The 21,899-nt window shown below is 42.0% G+C and overlaps 1 protein-coding gene across 1 annotated transcript in view; it reads right to left on the bottom strand.

Annotated features, from left to right (window-relative positions):
• Positions 1 to 21,899, bottom strand: part of LOC134966202 (beta-2-glycoprotein 1-like) — a 96,817-nt gene that overhangs the window by 1,200 nt on the left and 73,718 nt on the right. The window contains exons 4-7 of the mRNA XM_063942767.1: positions 17,035 to 17,137; positions 15,928 to 16,004; positions 11,785 to 11,964; positions 9,646 to 9,843 (exon numbers count right to left, since the gene is read on the bottom strand). Of these exons, the coding sequence (XP_063798837.1) occupies positions 9,646 to 9,843; positions 11,785 to 11,964; positions 15,928 to 16,004; positions 17,035 to 17,137 (558 nt within the window). The remainder of the gene's footprint in view (positions 1 to 9,645; positions 9,844 to 11,784; positions 11,965 to 15,927; positions 16,005 to 17,034; positions 17,138 to 21,899) is intronic.

Genomic DNA, 21,899 nt, shown 5'->3' with positions numbered 1-21,899 from the left:
TTAAAAATTAAATTTCTAGCTGCTGCAGCTGCTCTTCTGGGGACAATTTTCTATGTTCCATACAGATTTCCTTCACTTGAATATGTCAGCAAATTGTCCTCTAATTTACAATGTGAAAATGCCTTTTATGTGACATTATTACGGCTGGTGCAGTGTTAAATGTGCATTCATCTTTCTTAAGGTTGCTCTGAATTTTGCATGAATTTGCTTTGCAGGACCCATGGGGATTTTGTACATATCAAACTTTACAGCAGGAAAGTGATTTCTCATTTCTCATTTGTGCAGTCATCTAACCTTCAAGTGGGCCATACATTACCCCTAATCTCAATCCCCAGCTTCCCTTCAAAACTCTGCAATAAACCCCTAAGACATAAAAACGCTCGTCATACCTCCCACTAGTGCTGCATGTTGTGCCTGAATTGTCTCCAGGGGGCAGGGCCGGGCCGCCCATCTGGTACTTCTTGCAAATGCCCGAAGGGCCAATGGGCTGGTGGGAGGATCCTGTCATTCAGAGTGCTGGGAAGGCCGTGTGCAGCGCAGCCTCCGGCTCTCTGTTGTGGAAGCTCCTCCTCCCCCCTGCCTATCTCCATGGAAATGGAGGCATGCCGCGTGTCCACGCCACCTGACTCGCGGCACATCCCCGCCCCTTTCCATGGAAATGGAGGCATGCTGCAAGTCTATGCCCCCTTGACTCATGGCATGCCCCCATTGTTAGCGGCGCACGCTCCCGTCATGTGCGCATGCTTGCCAGGGCCGATTTCGACCCCCAGTCTGTGCCTGCCAGGGGGTGTACTTAGTTCCAAAAAATGTTAGGCTGACACTTCCCACATTCATGTCCCTCGAAATCACCTTTTCACTGTTACACACCCCAGTCTCATATGTGTGCAGCACCCATGCACCGCTGCTATGCTATGCTGTGCAGAGCAATATGAATGGTCCATACTTTCCAACTATGGCCGGGATGTAATTAAGTCCAAGTTTGGGTGCTGTGCGGGATGGCGGCCAAACTCGGATGTTTATTTAAAGGAGCAATCATGTACAAGGCTAAACCATGCCTTCAGCATCCCGAACGCGGACTTCATTACATCCCGCCCAATAGGTCAGATCAGGACAGAGCAGTGTAGGATAGCGCTCTGAAAACAGGACTGTCCCACCAAAATCAGGACATTTGGGAGATATGGATAATTACTGATAATATATAGGTCAGAAAAAGAGGAAAAAAGGAATTCCCTATATTGGGCACACTCGGACTGTATTATTTTCATAAAGTCAAATATCTGTCATGATAGATGACCACTAATCTAAAATATAGCTTTTATTGAAATCTTTAGAAACATGAGCGAAATATAGTGCATGTGAATAATTGTGAAATCATAATAAAGTGAATTAAAAAGCTTAGTCACTGTAATTCTTGTGTTTCTTCACTGTCTCCAGTATCTGAACATTGTTGCAATATCTGTAGCAAAATTGGTTGCCTTATGTCTGATAATGATACCTTTGTATCTAGGAGTGGAATGCTCCTGTTACAGTTTCAGTATGCCACCACTATTATGATTTTTATCCCATACTCGCAGTGTGCGCATCACTGACAAGTTATACTTGGGTGGTGGACCAAACTTTAGGTGCCTCCTATTGTTAGGAATTGGCTGCTCCTAGGAGAGTTCCCTGTGCTGCTGCTCTCTATATATGAAGCCTGAATTTATGAATTTATTCAGGATGCTTTACTCTATATGTCATTAAACCTTGTTCATAATTTATGTGTCAACATCAAATATACATACATGTGATATGTGGGGAAGTTTCATATATCACATCCCACATGAAGTTTTTTTAATGTGCTGCTGATATTAGGGCACTCGTTATTTTAAATGATTTTTATAATCAGAATTACAACACTCTTTTTTTCTGTGTGGTTACAATCCACACTAATTAATTGGCCTGTCAGCACCTACCGCACACACGTATGTGATATATATTAAAGGTTCTGTGACATTTTCATATCTATATTTTCCATAAGATTTTCAATGTGTCAATAGACCTTATTCATAATCTATATCCATACCAAATGTGCATACATGTGACATGTGGGGAAGTTTTATGTATCACATCCCACATGAAGTATTTTAATGTGCTGTTGACATCAGAGCGCTTGTTTTTTAAAAATAAATTTTTCTTATAATCAGAATTGCAACGCTCCTTTTCTGTGAGGTTATAATCCACACTTATTCATTTACCTGTCAGCACCTATCACACATACGTATGTAACATATATTAGAGGTTCTATGACACTTTCATATATATTTCTCATAAAGTTTTCCTTTACTGCACATAGTGGAAAATGTATTCATAACCACTATATGTATTGTTCTTTATCTTACATGTAGTGTGTCAACCCGTTATGGTATATCCCCTCAATGTCGCACTGGTCACTATTCCCACACTAAATGCATATATGGGTGTATATCCAGTTATCGGGGCCCCACATTCAATGACTGCAAATTGTAGCTCTATTATCCCACATAATAGAGCTACAATTTGCAGTCATTGAATGTGGGGCCCCGATAACTGGATATACACCCATATATGCATTTAGTGTGGGAATAGTGACCAGTGCGACATTGAGGGGATATACCATAACGGGTTGACACACTACATGTAAGATAAAGAACAATACATATAGTGGTTATGAATACATTTTCCACTATGTGCAGTAAAGGAAAACTTTATGAGAAATATATATGAAAGTGTCATAGAACCTCTAATATATGTTACATACGTATGTGTGATAGGTGCTGACAGGTAAATGAATAAGTGTGGATTATAACCTCACAGAAAAGGAGCGTTGCAATTCTGATTATAAGAAAAATTTATTTTTAAAAAACAAGCGCTCTGATGTCAACAGCACATTAAAATACTTCATGTGGGATGTGATACATAAAACTTCCCCACATGTCACATGTATGCACATTTGGTATGGATATAGATTATGAATAAGGTCTATTGACACATTGAAAATCTTATGGAAAATATAGATATGAAAATGTCACAGAACCTTTAATATATATCACATACGTGTGTGCGGTAGGTGCTGACAGGCCAATTAATTAGTGTGGATTGTAACCACACAGAAAAAAAGAGTGTTGTAATTCTGATTATAAAAATCATTTAAAATAACGAGTGCCCTAATATCAGCAGCACATTAAAAAAACTTCATGTGGGATGTGATATATGAAACTTCCCCACATATCACATGTATGTATATTTGATGTTGACACATAAATTATGAACAAGGTTTAATGACATATAGAGTAAAGCATCCTGAATAAATTCATAAATTCAGGCTTCATATATAGAGAGCAGCAGCACAGGGAACTCTCCTAGGAGCAGCCAATTCCTAACAATAGGAGGCACCTAAAGTTTGGTCCACCACCCAAGTATAACTTGTCAGTGATGCGCACACTGCGAGTATGGGATAAAAATCATAATAGTGGTGGCATACTGAAACTGTAACAGGAGCATTCCACTCCTAGATACAAAGGTATCATTATCAGACATAAGGCAACCAATTTTGCTACAGATATTGCAACAATGTTCAGATACTGGAGACAGTGAAGAAACACAAGAATTACAGTGACTAAGCTTTTTAATTCACTTTATTATGATTTCACAATTATTCACATGCACTATATTTCGCTCATGTTTCTAAAGATTTCAATAAAAGCTATATTTTAGATTAGTGGTCATCTATCATGACAGATATTTGACTTTATGAAAATAATACAGTCCGAGTGTGCCCAATATAGGGAATTCCTTTTTTCCTCTTTTTCTGACCTCTTACAGTTATGATATCCCTGGAGCACCTCCCACTAAAAAGGCATATACATGCATCATTGAATAAAGGGAAAGGACATAAAATAATATATGAACACAATTAATTAAAATAGATGTCTGTGCGACCCCTCTCTCTTCCTTGATAATATATAGGGTATGATTTATCAAACCTTCTAAGGAGGATGAGTAGAGATGCTGCCCATAGCAACCAATTCAATTCTAGCCATCATACAGATGTGTTCTCATACTGTACTCTGGACATCTTTACGCCATATGGTGAGAAAAGCCCAATGAGACTGAGATGCATCTTATTCATACAGCAGAAGCAGCACACAGCCGCTTACAGTGTACTAGAGACGCTGGGCTGCACCTTTAACTGCACAGGAATTGGTTTTCAACACGTACAGAGTCGCAGGTGAAGCACAACTTGGCGCGAGGATTATTTATTTATTTATTACCAGTTATATATATATATATATATATATATATATATATATATATATATATAGCGCACACATATTCCGCAGCACTTTTACAGAGAATATTTGCACATTCACATCAGTCCCTGCCCCAATAAGCTTATAAGCCGCAGTTGCTAGCATCGGAGCCCTTTTTTACATAGATTCACACACAGATGTACAAATGTTGCACATCCCACTAATCATTGTACACTAGCAAAGCAGTTCTGCCACTCTCAGTTGTTTTATGTATGCAAATAAGAATCACATTTTGAATGAAAAAGACACTTTTCACGGCCAAGTCGCACGGGACCTAATGCGCGAAGAGGAGCTGTTTGGCGTGACTGAAGCCACAGTGTATAAGGACACTATAGCTAGTACATTCTATAAAATGATAGTTAGAATCTGAATGGTGGATTTTGGCAACACCTCCAATTGTCCTCTTTTGAAGGTTTCATACTCTTCCCCAGAAATATCTTTTTACAGCAAAGTGAATAGCAAGAGAGGAGAAATGCAATAGAAAATAAAACTATAATTAGGCCTGGATTTTAATCTTTTGCTGCCAGGAGTCTGTAACTAATTTTATACCTCGGGGTGCTCAAACTTTTTTCATTACAGAACTGTCAGCTCAGCAAAGACTAACTTTTTTTTCCTTTTACTTAAGCAAATTGTATATAGTGTTTTTCACATATATTCAGTGCATCTGGAAAGTATTCACAGCGCTTCACTTTTTCCACATATTGCTATGTTACAGCCTTATTCCAAGATGGAATAAATAAATTTTTTCCCTCAAAATTCTACACACAATACCACGTAATGACAACATAAAAAAGTGTTTTTGTGATTTTTGCATATTTATTAAAAATAAAAAACTAAGACATCACATGTACATAAGTATTCACAGCCTTTGGCATGAAGCTCAAAATTGAGCTCAGGTGCATCCTGTTTCCACTGATCATCCTAGGAGATGTTCCTACAGCTTAATTGGAATCCACCTGTGGTAAATTCAGTTGATTGGACATGATTTGGAAAGGCACACACCTGTCAATATAAGGGCCCACACTTGACAGCGCATGTCTGAGCACAAACCAAGCATGAAGTCAACGGAATTGTCTGTAGACCTCCAAGACAGGATTGTCTCAAGGCACAAATCTGGGGAAGGGTACAGAAAAATATCTGCTGCTTTGAACGTCCCAATGAGCACAGTGGCCTCTATCATCCATGAAAAGAAGAAATTCGGAACCACCGGGACTCTTCCTAGAGCTGACCAGTCATCTAAACTGAGCAATCGGGGGAGAAGGGCTCTAGTCAGGGAGGTGACCAAGAACCCAATGGTCACTCTGTCATTGCTACAGTATTCCTCTGTGGAGAGAGGAGAACTTTCCAGAAGGACAACCATCTCTTCAGTAATCCACCAATCAGGCCTGTATGGTAGAGTGGACAGACGGAAGCCACTTCTTAGTAAAAAGCACATGGCAGCCCACCTGGAGTTTGCCAAAATGCACCTGAAGGACTCTCAGACCATGAGAAACAAAATTCTCTGGTCAGATGAGACAAAAATTTAACTCTTTGGCGTGAATGCCAGGCACCGCTCATCACCAGTCCAATACCATCCCTACAGTGAAGCATGGTGGTGGCACCATCATGTTGTGGGGATGTTTTTCAGTGGCAGGAACTGGGAGACAAGTCAGGATAGAGGGAAAGATGAATGTAGCAATGTACAGAGACATCCTGGACGAAAACCTGCTCCAGAGCGCTCTTGAACTCCAATGACTCTAAGTACACAGCCAAGATATCAAAGGAGTGGCTTCAGGACAACTCTGTGAATGTCCTTGAGGGGCCCAGCCAGAGCCCAGACTTGAATCCGATTGAACATCTCTGGAGAGATCTGAAAATGGCTGTGCACCAACGCTTCCCATCCAACCTGATGGAGCTTGAGAGGTGTTGCAAAACTGGCCAAAGATAGGTGTCCCAAGCTTGTGGCATCATATTCAAACAGACTTGTGGCTGTAATTGCTGCCAAAGGTGCATCAACAAAGTATTGAGCAAAGGCTGTGAATACTTACAGTATGTACATGTGATTTCTTCGTTTTTTATTTTTAATAAATTTACAAAAACCTAAAAAAAAAACTTTTTTCACGTTGTCATTATCGGGTATTGTGTGTAGAATTTTGAGGGAAAAAATGAATTTATTCAAGTTTGGAATAAAGCTGTAACAAAATGTGGAAAAAGTGAAGGGCTGTGACTACTTTCCAGATGCACTGTACTTTATTTTGCCATCATAATCAAGTAAACATAATTTTAACTTATGGTGATTACGTGAGGTAGGGTATAACCAAACTTTTTTTTTACAATGTCGTTTTTTGGAGGTGCAAACATAAATGTGGCCTATACAGATCTGGACGTAATCACATATAGTGCAACAGCTGGGAGGTGTATATTTTACACCTAGTATAGAGCAGGTGCATGTAAATGATGATGATGGGGACATGCAGCAAACCAGACCTATATGCTACAGATGCAGATGTGGGCGCATGTTGAGACGCATAAAGCTCTATGTACAGATGCAGCCGGGCTCATCTTTGCCGTGATGCGTACGCATGGGCATATGCATTGCGGCAAAGTGTAATGTGCAGCATGCTGCGACTATTCACAGATGGTGATCGCACTATTAAAGTCTATAGCATCATAGACGCAGGCACAGTCGTGCCATTCATGTGCATCACGGGATGGATGAGCGTGACTACATCGGTATACAGTGTATATATATATATATATATATATATATGTGTGTGTATCTATATACCAGGACATCTGTGTCTAATGTGCTTATAGGCAAATGTTTTGTGTGTTGTAAATTAAGCTTTATTTTAATTTTGTACTGGTTGAATCTTACTGCAGCCCTCAGCATCAAACCAGTTTATGAATGTTTTCAATACAGAAATGACAGTTTGTGCAGGTCAGAAAAAAACCCATATCACGCTAGACTTGTGATAAGAGAAAGTGTCCCGTGGGAAGGTCAGCCAGAGACAGCCCATTACCTGGGGACTGCTATGTGTTTTCTCTCTCACAGTGATTTGTCGCATATGTATAAAACTGTGATTCTCACTCTAACATCGTGTTAGCCATTTATTTTCCAGCTATTTATGTGGAAATTTATAGCTGACCACACTTGTGTACATCTTGTTGGGAAAAGTGCTAGTTATCAGTATGAGAAGAAATACAATAAAGCTTCTATTAGGAAAACAGTTGGCTGGTCTAAAGCTTGGTACACATTAGACGATGTGCAAACAACGCAATGGTTGTCCTGATTTCCCTTGAACTTCCGGACAAACGATATAGTGCATACACCCTGTGCAACCTTAAAAATGGGCAAATGATATATTGTGCGTCGGTCCGTCATTTGGGCGTTAATGATATATCAGGTAAATATGTAGGAAGCGATTGGTTGAAAATCGTTGACGATATTATCAGATAGACCGGCCTGTATGGCAGGTGGGAAGATGCGACGAACTACGCACAGGAGTGCGCGATAATACATACACAGTGGACAATGTGGACAATTTATTATTCCGATTTGGTTCAAAACAATAAATCACACACAAAAAAAGTGTAATGTGTACCCAGCTTTAAGGCCAAATTTCCTGTACAGATGTGTCCTCATACACTATTGCTGCAGTCACGCCAAACATACCTTCTCAGCGCGCCAGGTCTCATGTATAACACCCCTTACATACTTCTCCGCATTCATACATGGGGAGAAGCGGTATCACTGCACATAACTGTGATACCACTTCTCCCCCATAACAACTTGTAATGCATCTGAATCTGTATACAAAGAGCTACAATGCTGTGGCCGCACCTTTTTTCCACGCCATGTTCCACTGTGCTCCGTACACAGACTACGTGGCACAGTATGTCTATCTAATCATCTATCATCAACACTGGCATATTTATAATGGGTGCAGTGAGTGCGGTGCACACGGCTCCCGGGGTCCAGGGAGGCTCACACCACACACCCTGCAACCATTATTTGTAATACTTACCCTCCGGAGTCCCGCGGCGCAGCAGCAGCGCTGCAGAAATCACAAGGAAAATGGCATGGCGCCATTTTCCTAGTGTTTTGCGCATGTGCAGTACAAAGATCACTGAGAAAATGGATGACGCACCATTTTACCAGCGATCTGTGCATGGGACAGCACTAGGGTCCCCTAGGAACCCTAGTGCCCAGAAATACAGCGCTGCCGGCTAAAGAGGAAGAGGCCCAGGCGGAGCCTGCACACAGCCTCCTGCTCTCTAGGAACGCCCCTGATTATCACCCTTATTTATCCGTAATGTTACGCAGCCAGTCAGGGGTTTTCTTGTGTTTATTTGTTGTTATTACTATAAAATCCTTCTTTTAGGACACACAAAATGATTACTGATAAAAGCAAAGACATATGGAATGATACAGAGTTGGATGCAAGTCGGACGTAATTACACCCCCCTTACCTGCACAAAGCTAAATGCAGATATCCGCCCGTCGCCTAGTTATACACATCTATATGACTGGGCCGTCCCTATGCGTACGCTTGGTTTAATAGCTGTCACCATTATAAGCACTTGCACATCTCCATCCTTGGTGCTCAAGATCCATTGCAAACAGACTTATTTGGGCACACACACCTGTTCAAAGCGTGCAGTTCATTCTACACTCTATCACTAAACTAAGCCTATGTGCAAGTATCTCGCTAGTCGCTACCACCCCATTACACCCTCCCAGCTATAAATAGAGAAGTGACTGAGCTGCATACGACCGCCTGCATTGTGCATATTTGTCTACACTGGGCCCATGAGCAAGTGCAGCGGGAAAACACAAAAGACCTGTCCGCAAAATGGACCTGCGTTCATCTCTACATCAGCCCCATCACCTGTAAAGTTTACATGGATCACTTGTGTCTCTTGTAAATAGCACTATGCATTTTGGGTCTATGTAATTCGGGACGGTTTTTCAAACTGTCGGAAAAGCGGACACTTTTCAACAAAAATAGGTTGAATTTGCATTCAACCTATTCAATGACAGTTTCATTTTTCCGACTGTCGTGTATCGGCGAATTCGCCACCGATATATGTACTTTGTCGAATTTGCGGGTGTTTTCGACAGGTTTTTGGCCCGTTTTCCACAATGTCAATTCGACTTTAAAAAAAGTCTGATTGGCATTTCGAAAACGGGACCAAAGTCGGCGAAAACGCCCGCAAATTGAATACTGAACTATCGAATGCTCCCTGTCGGAGAGGATCCGACTGGTATTGAATAGACCCCTATGCTTGCACACAATGCAAGAGATATAGGAGGATAGTAGTATAATCTGCTTACCTGCATAGCACTCTGGAAGTGGGAGATCACCATCAAAGCACTGAGTAGAGGCTGTGTAACTGCAGGATTCAGCTTTTTTCTGGCAGAAAAATGTAACGTTCTCTGAATGATGCACCAGCCCCTCATCAATTTCAGTGACCCAGACCTTCTGCCCTTTGTAAACCACCCGACTTCGATACACTGGCACTTTACATCTAGCTATAGGTAGAACAAAGAAGGAGAAACAGATTTTAGAGACTAAATATATATCATGAGACAACAATGCACACGGTTTTGTGAGATATATATATATATATATATATATATATATATATTTATTTATTTATTCCATACGATTTACCGGTGGGTGGGATGGATGCCGGCTGTCCATGTCCCGACAGCGGCATCCCGCTGAGTACCCTTCGGATACATATATCTTACATTTACATCTCTTTCACTTTCTCTTGGGTAGATGTATTAACGTTTGGAGAGATAAAATACCAACCAGTCAGTTTCTATCTGCCATTTCATTTTACAGACTCTGGGCCTTTTTCAGCAAACCAAAAAAGCACACTAATGGGCAAAACCATGTTCCACTGCAGGTGGGGCAGATGTAACATATGCAGAGAGATTTAGATTTGGGTGCAGATCTCATTTTAAGCACCATAAGTGTGAATTATCTAGAATGCCTTTCTTACCCCTAAACTCCACTTACTCCCTTTATCCTAATTCACTGCTTCCTTATTTAGGGTTTCTACAATAAAAATAATTGAATAACTTGTTATATACCTAGCGGTAGATTTATCACTGTCTCTTCTTGTATAGTCCAGTGATTCCTCAAACTCAGTGGGGGGAATTCAAATGTTTGAAAAGTCGGTTGGGTGTCTTTTTTTTCCTGTCTATGAGATAGGAAATAACAGACCCCCAGCTGACTTTTCAAACAATTGAATCTCCCCATGTATGTCTAAAACATAGTTTATGATCTTTCTTCCTCACATTTCCACCTACTTTGTTTCTCAAGTCCACTGTCTTGTTATCCTTGATTGCTTCCTCTCCTTCACTCTATACATTCATTCTGTCTCCCAATCCTGTCGCTTCCACAACATTTCCAGTATAAGACTCCTCCTCCTCTTAATTGCAACCAAAACTGTCATCCGCTCTCTTTATTTATTACCTTAACTATTGCACCAACAATTAGAATCACAATCCCCATGAGGGTGATATGCACTGATCTCTTCATTTCTATGTGAGTGGAACCAACTTCCAGAGTCATGTACTAGGTTGTACCTGAAATTATTTAACACTAGGAGCCAGTACCTGGTACAGAGCCCGTGACAGCCAACTGCCCAGAACCATTAACTAGCGCTGTACCTGTAATTATCTACTGGTACAGTGCCTGTTATCACCTGCTGCCAAGAGCGTGGAATTACTCTGTAAATATAAATGTCAACTGCATGGAGCCAGGAATTAACACAATTCTTGTGTTCCTGAACAAATATCCCACCAACAGTAGAAATTGTTCATCTGCTACTTAGTCTATTACACACCGCTTAGATTGTAAGCTTGTTGGGGCAGGATCCTATTTACTTTCTCTTCGTGGCACCTTAATGTACATTGCTATGTAATACTGCAGGTTGACTTAATATGCAAACAGAAAAGTTTGCAGGAGAAGAGATTCCACTGAAGAACCACTCTCAGTCACCTGAGGTCACACATGAGCAGCAAATGGTAATATATTTGTGAAGCAATATAGGATTAATCACCCCTCCACAACCTCCCTCATCAGGTCTTGTTTGAGGATATATCTCTCAGTGAGAATTTAGGATAATTTCTAATTCAGTCTATTAGATTAATTAATCTGTCTATGTCAAGCCAAAAATATACTGGTAGTTTAATTGGCTCCCAACAACAATTAACCCTAGTGTGTAAGTGTGTGTGAGTACATGGGCAGACTAGATAGGCCAAGTGGTTCTTATCTGCCGTCAATTCTCTGTTTCTATGTAATGTGCTGTGGACACCAGTAAACATCTATCTATTTATCAAACAAAGTAAACAAAGTAAACATCTATCTATCTATCTATCTATCTATCTATCTATCTATCTATCTATCTATCTATCTATCTATCTATCAGAACAGATTGACCATGTTGTGCCTCTTACCTCTGCAAACTGGACATTTAGACCACTGCCCATTGTCCATACAGGTAACACTGTTTGATCCATCCGTATAAAAGTTCCTTTTGCACATGTAATATATCACTTCAGAGATTTCATATTCTGCTTTTTTCACTGCTATGAGGATGCCTTCATTGATTTCTGGAGGTGGAGAACAGTAGATTTCTATGGAAAAAGAAAAGTTGCATAATAACATTTGAAAATAAATTCAGTATCTCCTTGGTAAAGCTGAAGACAGATGTTCATGAGCAAGATGTGCCACAGAGGCTTGAAGGTCTGGTGATATAAGGGGGAATTAAATAATAAAGTGGTGATAAGTCCTTTTTTTTGGCATTTTCAACAGAAGAAAAGTGATTATTGCAGTTACTCCAAAATCTGTTACATGGTAGACTGTGGAGAAATGAGACATTTCTCCAGCTACTTTTATTAATGCTGCCATAGCCAGCTATGATGACGCAGTGTGATGGGAACTTACTAATGAGGTCTATTCATCAAAAACAGCTGATTGGTTGCCATGGGCAACTTCTCCCCTGGCTCACTTCTCCACCCTTTTCACTGCTTCAGACTAGGGGGGTCATTCCGAGTTGATCGCTCGCTAGCAGTTTTTAGCAGCTGTGAAAACGCATTGTCGCCGCCCACTGGGGAGTGTATTTTAGTCTTTGCAGAAGTGCGAACGCTTGTGCAGCAGAGCGCCTGCAAAATCGTTTTGTGCAAAACAAGAGTAGCCCTGTAGTTACTCTTCGTGTGCGTTGATTCTAACGACAGAGAGACGGCTTTTGACGTCACACACCCGCCCAGCGAACGACCAGCCACGCCTGCATTTTTTCTGTCACGCCTGCGTTTTTCTAAGCACTCCCTGAAAACGGTCAGTTGACACCCAGAAACGCCTTCTTTCTGTGAATCTCCTTGCGGCCGGCTGTGCGAGTGGAATCGTCGCTAGAACCAGTGCAAAACCACAATGAACTTTGTACCCGTACGATGCGCGTGCGCATTGCGGAGCATACACATGCTCAGATTAGCCTTTTTTTCACTGTTCGCTACACAGCGAACAACGGCAGCTAGCGATCAACTCGGAATGACCCCCTAGATCCCTAAGTAAGGATCAAAAAGTATCAACCGTTGTCTAGTTACACATACTGTAGCAACATGTGAGAAAGAATGGCGCTATGGTTGCTCACAAGTCCTGTCACTGCCAGATGTCTTTGTTGAGATCTCGTGGATACACAACACAGCCAAAAAGGAGCCATTCAGTATTGCATCAGCACTAGCTAATGTGATACCGATAGGGCAGAGATCACAAGAGAGGTAGGATAGCATAACACCTCTCCGGTAACTCTCTTTTTAATACATTCCAGCACTAAGACTTCCTGAATCACTAACATAAACAGTTCCACATGTGGTTCTCCATTTTAAGCAATACCATTCTGGACTGCATTTGTACATTCCTCATTCTGCAGAATTCTTTCAATAGAGTCGAGGGGGCAATGGTGAGAATTAATCTTGCCGTGAAGTGTGGTTGGGGTAATAAAAGGGGAATGTCTGGGTGGAATAAAAATAATATAAAAATTCCTCATAGAAAAATTCAAAATCTGCAGGAGGAGAGCACAAAATTCTGCATCCAAAAGTGCAATGAGATATTACACAGTATAAATCTACATATTCCACTGAACAGTTTTAAAAATGTTGCTAATTTCTACTAATGCTGAATTTACTGTAGCAGCATATTGCATAGTGCACTAGTACCATACCTCCCAACTGTCCCGATTTCAGCGGGACAGTCCCGCTATTCAGACACTGTCCCGCTGTCCCTCCCGCGGGTCACAGTGTCCCGCGGGCGGGGGGGCAGTTGGGGAGGCTTTGATCACCCGCTGCTCTGCTCTGCAAAGCAGCGAGTGATCTCTAAATAGATGCTGTGCGCACGCGCACAGCATCTATTCAGTGCAGGGAGTGAGCCGGGGGCTGCCCAGCTGCTCAAGGAGTGCTGGGCACGCCCCCAAAATGACTAAAACGGACCCACTGCGCGTGGCCACGCCCACTCGATTGTAGCCACGCCCCTCCCATATGAGGCCACGCCCCCTTTTCGGGGGGGGGGGGGGCGACTACGCCGCGCGGAGTGTCCCGATTTAGGAACATTCAAAGTTGGAAGGTATGCACTACCATAGTTCCTGGTGCTTGTGAACCATACTTGCAAGACACTGGAACTAGAGCTTAATTCAGACTTGATTGCTCCTCTGTGTTTTTGCAGAGCTGCAGCCCATAGAGAGGGAAAACTCGCCCATGCAAGTGTGCGAATGCATACGTACGCCGTGTGAAAACTTCAACAGACAGCGGACATCAGCAAATCCATTTGCAACTCACTCACCATCGAATGATTTTTCCAGTCTGTGTAGCCTGTGCGTAGCCCAGGACTTACTCCTACAGTGCGATACAAACAGGTTGATCGGGTTGGAGTTAACGTCACACACCCGCCCTGAAAACGCTTGGGCACACCTGATTTTTTTCCTGACACTCCCAGAAAATTGCCAGTTACCACCCGCAAACACCCGCTTCCTGTCAATCAGCCTGCATTCGCCTAGCTATAAAAAAAGCAGGATTCTTTAGCTGTTTGGCATCGCGCCTGCACACTGCAGTGCATACGCATGCGCAGTCATTCCATAATCGGCCACTGTGCGGTTTCGCACAACAGCGATCAGGTCTGAATTAGGCCCTATGTCAGCATCACTGTTTCTTGCACACAGTAAATTCAGGGCAACCATCAGTTCCACATTACATTTCAGTTACAAAGCAGCATATTATAGATGGACACTACAAATAGGCAACAGGCATAGGCATATAAATGGCATACATGCATATAAACTGAACAGTTTATATAATTCTTGCTTCACATCAGTCTACAACAGTGCTGAAAGTAGGGTGGTACGGGGTGGTACGGAGTACCATTAAGAAATATGGTGGTGGTATGCAGTACCACCATCCCACCACCGGTACCACAGGGTGCAGGGTCTCTGTCCGCAATGAGCATGCAACCCCTGGCAACAAGCAAGAAACAAGCGGCACTACAGGGGGGCGCAAAATGTATAATTAATCCACTGTATGTATAGCGTTACCCAGAAGTGCCTGGAACACTGATGCTGCCAGGAGAAGATGCAGAAAGCTGCAAGTAAATAAAAGCCTTACTGGGGGGCATAATTTATAAGGGGCATTTTTGTGTGTGGGACATAAAATGGTCTCAGTGGCATAACTGTGTGTGGATAATATGTAATAGGCATTATGGTGTGTCGTATAATATGTAATAGGCATTACAGTGTGTGGCATAATGTGTAATGGGAATTATGGTGTCTTGCATAATGTATAATGGGCATTATGGTGTGTGGCATAATGTATAATGAGCATTACGGTGTGTGGCATAATGTGTAATAAGCATTACGGTGTGTGGCATAATGTGTAATAATAACATTACGGTGTGTGGCATAATGTGTAATGGGCATTACGGTGGGTGGCATAATGTGTAATGGGCATTACGGTGTGTGACATAATGTGGCCATACCACTATTGTCATGTAGCCACTCTCCTAGATTTGTGTGACCACACCCCACATGACACGTGACCACGCCCATTTGTACTATCAGTACCACTAAGAATTTTTTTTTAATTGCACCACTGGTACACTATGCTGTCACTGAGAGAATAGTAACTGGAAAGTGTCTGCATCAGCACCTTGTGTTGTTCTGTAATACCTGTATGTATCCACATTTCAATTAAAATGTATCTATTTATTATGCACTTTGCTATGTACCAATTTAGTTCCTCTACTGCCCTCCAGTTTATATTAGCAGAGAACACAAGGACCTCTGTAATAAATGTGTTGCAGTACTTTGAGTATGCCATAGCTATTATATAGGTATGTGAACATTTTTACAGGTTGTATTTTCAGGATACAATGAATTTACAGGCCTGGCCAACCTGTGGCTCTCCAGCTGTTGTAAAACTACATGTCCCATCATGCTTTGCCACAGTTTTTCTATTAGGGAATGCTAAAACTGTGGCACGGCATGCTGGGATGTGTAGTTTCACAACATCTGGAGAGCCACAGGTTGGCCAGGCCTGAATTAGAATGATAAAACCTACTGTTGCATGTAGGAGTGGGGTTAGACCACACATTGTCCTCCAGGCACTCTGTGACCTCGTGACCTTCAAGTTTGTAACTGCACAGGGGAAAAAATGTGATCATTCATTTTTATTGCACACAGTCATTTGTTATTTCCTAACCTATATATTTAGCCAATGTCGAAAATCGGATGAAGATTGTATTTTAGTACAGTTGGCTTTGCTTTTGTACTTTTCATCTGAAACAAGTGTTAGTATGGGTTTGGACCTTATTACACATAGAGGGGCTGATTCATAGCTGCACACAACTGTGGGGGCCATTCCGAGTTGATCGCTAGCTGCATTCGTTCGCTGTGCAGCGATCAGGCAAAAAAAACGGCACTGCGCATGCGTACTATTGCAACGAACGATGTTGTTTCACACAAGGTCTAGCGAAGATTTTCAGTCGCACTGCTGGCCGCAGAGTGATTGACATGAAGTGGGCGTTTCTGGGTGTCAACTGACCGTTTTCAGGGAGTGTTCGGAAAAACGCAGGTGTGCCAGGAAAAATGCAGGCATGTCTAGGCGAACGCAGGGCGTGTTCGTGACGTCAAAACAGAAACTGAACAGTCTGAAGTGATCGCAAGCGCTGAGTAGGTATTGAGCTACTCTAAAACTGCACAAAAAAAGTTTGCCGCCACTCTGCGATCCTTTCGTTCGCACTTTTGCTAAGCTAAAATACACTCCCAGTGGGAGGCGACATAGCGTTTGCACGGCTGCAAAAAACTGCTAGCGAGCGAACAACTCGGAATGACTACCAGTGTACGGAACGTGTAGCTTTTAGTACTGTACATGCTCCGTAGCTAAGTCAACACCTCTACAGACAATTCTGAGCCCAAAGCATCGTGGCTGGGTGGCCACAGGTTGTTCGCACGTGGTTAAGTGTAGTGATTGCTTGTCGTGGGTGTGTACTGTAGGTGTAATTGAAGGCCATGGAGTTCTGTGTATGCAGTGATCACTATGATTTCAGGTATAGAGCTGGTTCAAGTGTATACTGATAATGACGATGGCTCACTGAAGAAGAGGTTCTTAGCGGCAGCACAGTAGCATATAGGCGAATATCTGCATTTAGTTTTTTTCCACACTTACCCTGGATTGCATTTATACTGGGCCGATGTTCCATTTAACAAATATCCATTCTTTATGAAGTATCCATTGTCTATGCTGGGTGGATCTTCACAAGTAGAGATCACTATAGTCAAAAGAGATTGTATTGGCAAGTTTATGTAATACCAGTAATCCAATGGTGATACATTAAAAATTATGGTTATTGTTCTCCTTAAAGGTAATTAATTACTAATTATATCCATTAATGACATGTAACAGCAATTTTAGTCATATTGTATTTATACAAAAAGAAAATATAGGCCTTAACTAATGTTCTTTATTCAAAAAAGGGGGGAAAGTACGCGCCACTTGCGACTTTATAAACTTAATTTGAACAGCGGATAAGTATAAAACACTCCCTTATTTATAAGGGATGTAGTTATGTGACCGGCGGTTAGGAGACCGACGGTCACATAACCTCCCCCTACATCCTGCCCCCTCACAATCCCGATGGTCGGCATGCCAACCAACAGGGACTGTTCCCATTATAAGGGCGTCAGCTTGCCCCTAATTAATTAACAGTGGTAGGCTGCTAAGGTAGAAAAACATGAAGAAAGTAAATAGGGGTATCAGCGACTACTGATGTTATACCATATATTCAAATTAGAGTAAAAGACGGTTTTCTAAAAGATAAACACACAGAATTTATTAATATCAAATATGAAAAATGGTCATAGCTAGGTTTCTCTTTAAAAAACACAAAAAGAGTATTATAAAAAAAGCATAAACAATCAGAAGCTAATACCATAAAATCATAGAGAACAGAGAATTAAAAATCAAATCATAGTAATGGGAATAAATAGGAGGTAGATCTTATCTTTGTGAGGAGGTCAATAAGGGTGAACCCAAGACTACGCCTTGATAAAGTCCTGTGGATGAAACGCGTTGGATTCACCAGTGGTCGGTGATACCCCTATCCACTTTCTTCATGTTCTCTATTGTTAAAGTGTTGTATAAGCAGAAACCATTGAAGAAGAGGATAAACCATAAACATTAATGGAAGGGTTAAATGGACCACATGAACAAATTATGTTGTACTATGTATATGTTGTCTATGGTGAAGATTTATGTGGACAAAACCTAAAACACTATGAATGTCATATCTAAGTGAAAGAATACACTTACAGTGAATAAAGTTGACTAAACAAATGCTGCTATGTTGCTGATATATATCTGGCACCTGAACAAGTGTGATACACAAGAACTATAACCAATCATATCAGAATTGAGCATGCTTGGAGATCCTTTTATTCATCTGCTGTCTGTTCCCCAACCGCAGTAACGAGCACTAGTGTGAGCCAGGACTGTGCTACCAAATTGGCAAGTGATGCTTCTTGATTCTATTAATGTTCGCTCAGGCTGAGCAGCAGGACCTGGTGTGCGGGGCCAGCTTTACACAGTTCTACAATCTCAGTCTTTGCTGGGTGTCATCATAATGTTGGGCTTATTAGAGAGAGGTATAGTATGTCAGACACGTCAATCTTCTTAATCAGTTTACCAGGAGGCTTACTGTACATCATGACTCAGTGCTGCTGTACGCATTTCAGTTCTATGAAAAGAATAGAATTTGAACCAGTTCTGAGCTAACAGGAATTGTGGCTTCTCCTGTATTTCTGATGATATTATGCAAAAAACTAGATGCTTCATTTAAGCAATAAGGGGCCAATTTATTCACAAGGCCTTTGATAACTCAGTGTCCAACCCGCCGTGAGCTGCAGAATTTAATATTAAAATACCGGAGCAATTCAATATTGGGGACAACAAGATTGTTCCCATGATCATTCCCTGATGATTTTGTTGTTAAACTTCACAAGTGTTTAGTTTTTGAGGTTGCTGAATCGGAGAGGCCACATTGGGCCCATAATAATAACTGGACCCATTACTTAAAAGTTAAAACACGTATAGACTAGTGTTTTCATATGTGTAACGGGCACGTAAGTGATCATCAATGGGCCCCAGGAATGAGGCAAAATTGAGCACCATTTTCAGAAACCATGTAAATGTTTTATTAAATGATGTGATGATTACATTTTTGCATTACCACTTGAGATTTTGTCACCTTTTCACAAACGTAGGCTTAGGGACCAGATTAATAACAGCAATGCACTGTAGAAAATACACCATAGTCCTGTGCGGTATAAGGTAACATATGTATAATTCAAGTGCAGAGGGCCTAATTCAGACCTGATCGCTAGCAAGCCATTTTTAAACTGCTGCGATCAGATAGTCGCCGCCTACAGGGGGGGTGTATTTTAGCTGTGCAAGGGTGCGAACGCATGTGTAGCAGAGCTGTACAAACAGATTTTGTGCAGTCTCTGCACAGCCCAGGACTTACTCAGCCACTGCTATCACTTCAGCCTGTCTGGGACCAGAATTGACATCAGGAACCCTCCCTGCGAACGCATGGACATGCCTGCGTTTTTCCAGACACTCCCTGAAAACGGTCAGTTGACTCCCAGAAATGCCTTCTTCCTGTCAATCTCCTTACAATCACCCGTGCGAACGGATCCGTCGTACAAACCCATCGCTGAGCGGCGATCCACTTTGTACCCGTGTGACGTGCCTGCGCATTGCGGTGCATACACATGCGCAGTTTGGACCTTACCGCCCGCTGTGCGAAAACGCAGCGATCAGGTCTGACTTACCCCCAGAGGCTGAGACCTGATCCCTAGACAAGAAGGTGGCCCCCATCGAACGCCCCTCCCTCCCACTCCCAGGCAGTGGGGCCCACCAGGGATTTTCCCCTGTATGCCTATGGGCCAACCTGACCCTGGGGACAAATAATGTGGTCGGTGGGTGACACAGTGAGATATAGGTCGCCGTTCAATTGCATTTTCCTCCTGGTAAGTTGCTGATAAGGCATTTGGTTGTTTTATACTGGCACATACTGTACTGCAATTATGAGAGACTCAGGTCTAAACTGGCCTAAATCACCCAATCTTATACCAGTGTATATGGGCTGCTGAATATTGTATGCAGTCAGGAATAATGTTAGGTTTTTACTTTGCTGCTATTGTTAGCTGGGAAACATTGTTTAAATTAAAAATAACAAAGAAAAACGTAAATTTAAATGGCCAATCCAAAACACTGATTTGCATTAAGGAGCGTGGCTGCCATAGCTGTACTATTTATACAGAATGTCTACTATCTGTGAACACTAATTAGCATTTTTATACCACATTAAATTTTAAAATGCAGAAGAAATTACACCTATACAACAATGGAGGTGTAATTACCCTGCCTGGTAATATAAAGTGAGATGAGCTAAATTTCAGGGAGCTTACTTGAAGGGAATGAACTTCTTGTTGAAAAGTGCATATATACCATTAGCATTTTTCATTAGTACCTAAAGCGTACTATTTGCCTGACCTGGGTGTCATCCTTCCAGTGGTGACTACAAATTGCCGGCTCCTCCGCAGTGACCGGGAGCGAGGTGCTGCTGGTAGCGTTATCCTGCAGAGCCCGACACATGTCACTGAAAAGCCAGCAGTGCAGGCACTAGTCTCTGGGGGCAGCCCAACATTACTATAAGGCATAAAATAATTGTGTTCTTTATTCGTTTGGCTAATGTCATTGAAAGTGTTTGTTGGATATTACAGTATAATATGGGGTAATGACTATGATGGAAGTAGATAATAGTTATATGAGGGAATGTGAAGATGATGAAAAGGCTTGATGATTTTAATGCAGTAAAATCATCCAACAAGCAATTATTTGCAATCAAGGGGCATTTACCGCGACCAGTGTGCCGGCGGCCATGCGCGGACACTGCGTATGCACCCGCTTCCCATAGGGAATGCATTGTGTGTATGCACATGCGACTATAAACATGTGGCCGCGAATAGTAGCATGCCATGGTGCATGCATACGCATCACGGAAAAAATTAGCGTGGACTCACCTTTAGGTGTCAGTAAGCATGTCCCCGTAGAGAAATAGGCATGCGGCATGCCCATTCCAGTGGAGTGTTGCTGAGAAAAGTGGTTCTCTAGAAGCATTGGGGGTCCCTTTAAAATGTTGTTATGGGGCCCACAAAGTTCTAGTTCCAGCCCTGCAGTTACATTGTGAAGTAAGAATAACCACAGATAATATGGATACACAGAGTACACTAATTATAAACAATGTGTGCTTGTAGAGAATAAGGAAGCAGTGACACCTATGTACATGACACAGGCATATAGCTATAGTAGCGGTGCAGGTTGTGCGGTTGTTACGGGGCCAGGGCCGCCTCTATGACCCAGCCCACCCCCTGCAGTCAGTTACACTGCCTTGTGTCAATTCTTCTACTGAGTAGAGGGCTGGCGCTCACCTCCTGTGCTCCATGGGCGGCTTAGCCTTTCTTACTAGTGTGAAATGATGCTAAGAAATGAGAAGCAACCCACAGGGCTCAGGAGGTGAGTGTCCTTCCTGCATTTAGTGCATAGCATGAGAGGGGGCCATGAAAATTTAGGTATGGGGTTCCCATAGGTCTAGTTATGCCCCTGGTACATGACATCATTATGTTTTTAGAACTGGTTCTAATTGAAAACACAGTATTATTGGTAGACATCCTATATCAGTGATGGGGAACCTTTGGCACTCCAGCTGTTGTTGAACTACACATCCCAGCATGCCCTGCTACAGTTTTGCTATTTGGCCATGCTAAAAATGAAGCAAGGCATGCTGGGATGTGTAGTTCAACAACAGCTGGAGTGCTAAAGGTTCCCCATCACTTTATATATCATATCATCCCATGATATATCATGTCTACCAATTTTATTCTCCAGGAAACATACAGCTATATTTTATTTTAAAGGGCAATTCCACGTCATCTGCTTTGTAGTTCCACAGTACCTGTATTACAGTAGTC

This window comes from Pseudophryne corroboree, chromosome 10 (genome assembly GCF_028390025.1).
Source record: "Pseudophryne corroboree isolate aPseCor3 chromosome 10, aPseCor3.hap2, whole genome shotgun sequence".
NCBI lineage: Eukaryota > Metazoa > Chordata > Amphibia > Anura > Myobatrachidae > Pseudophryne > Pseudophryne corroboree.
This window is presented reverse-complemented; position numbering and strand designations above follow the sequence as displayed.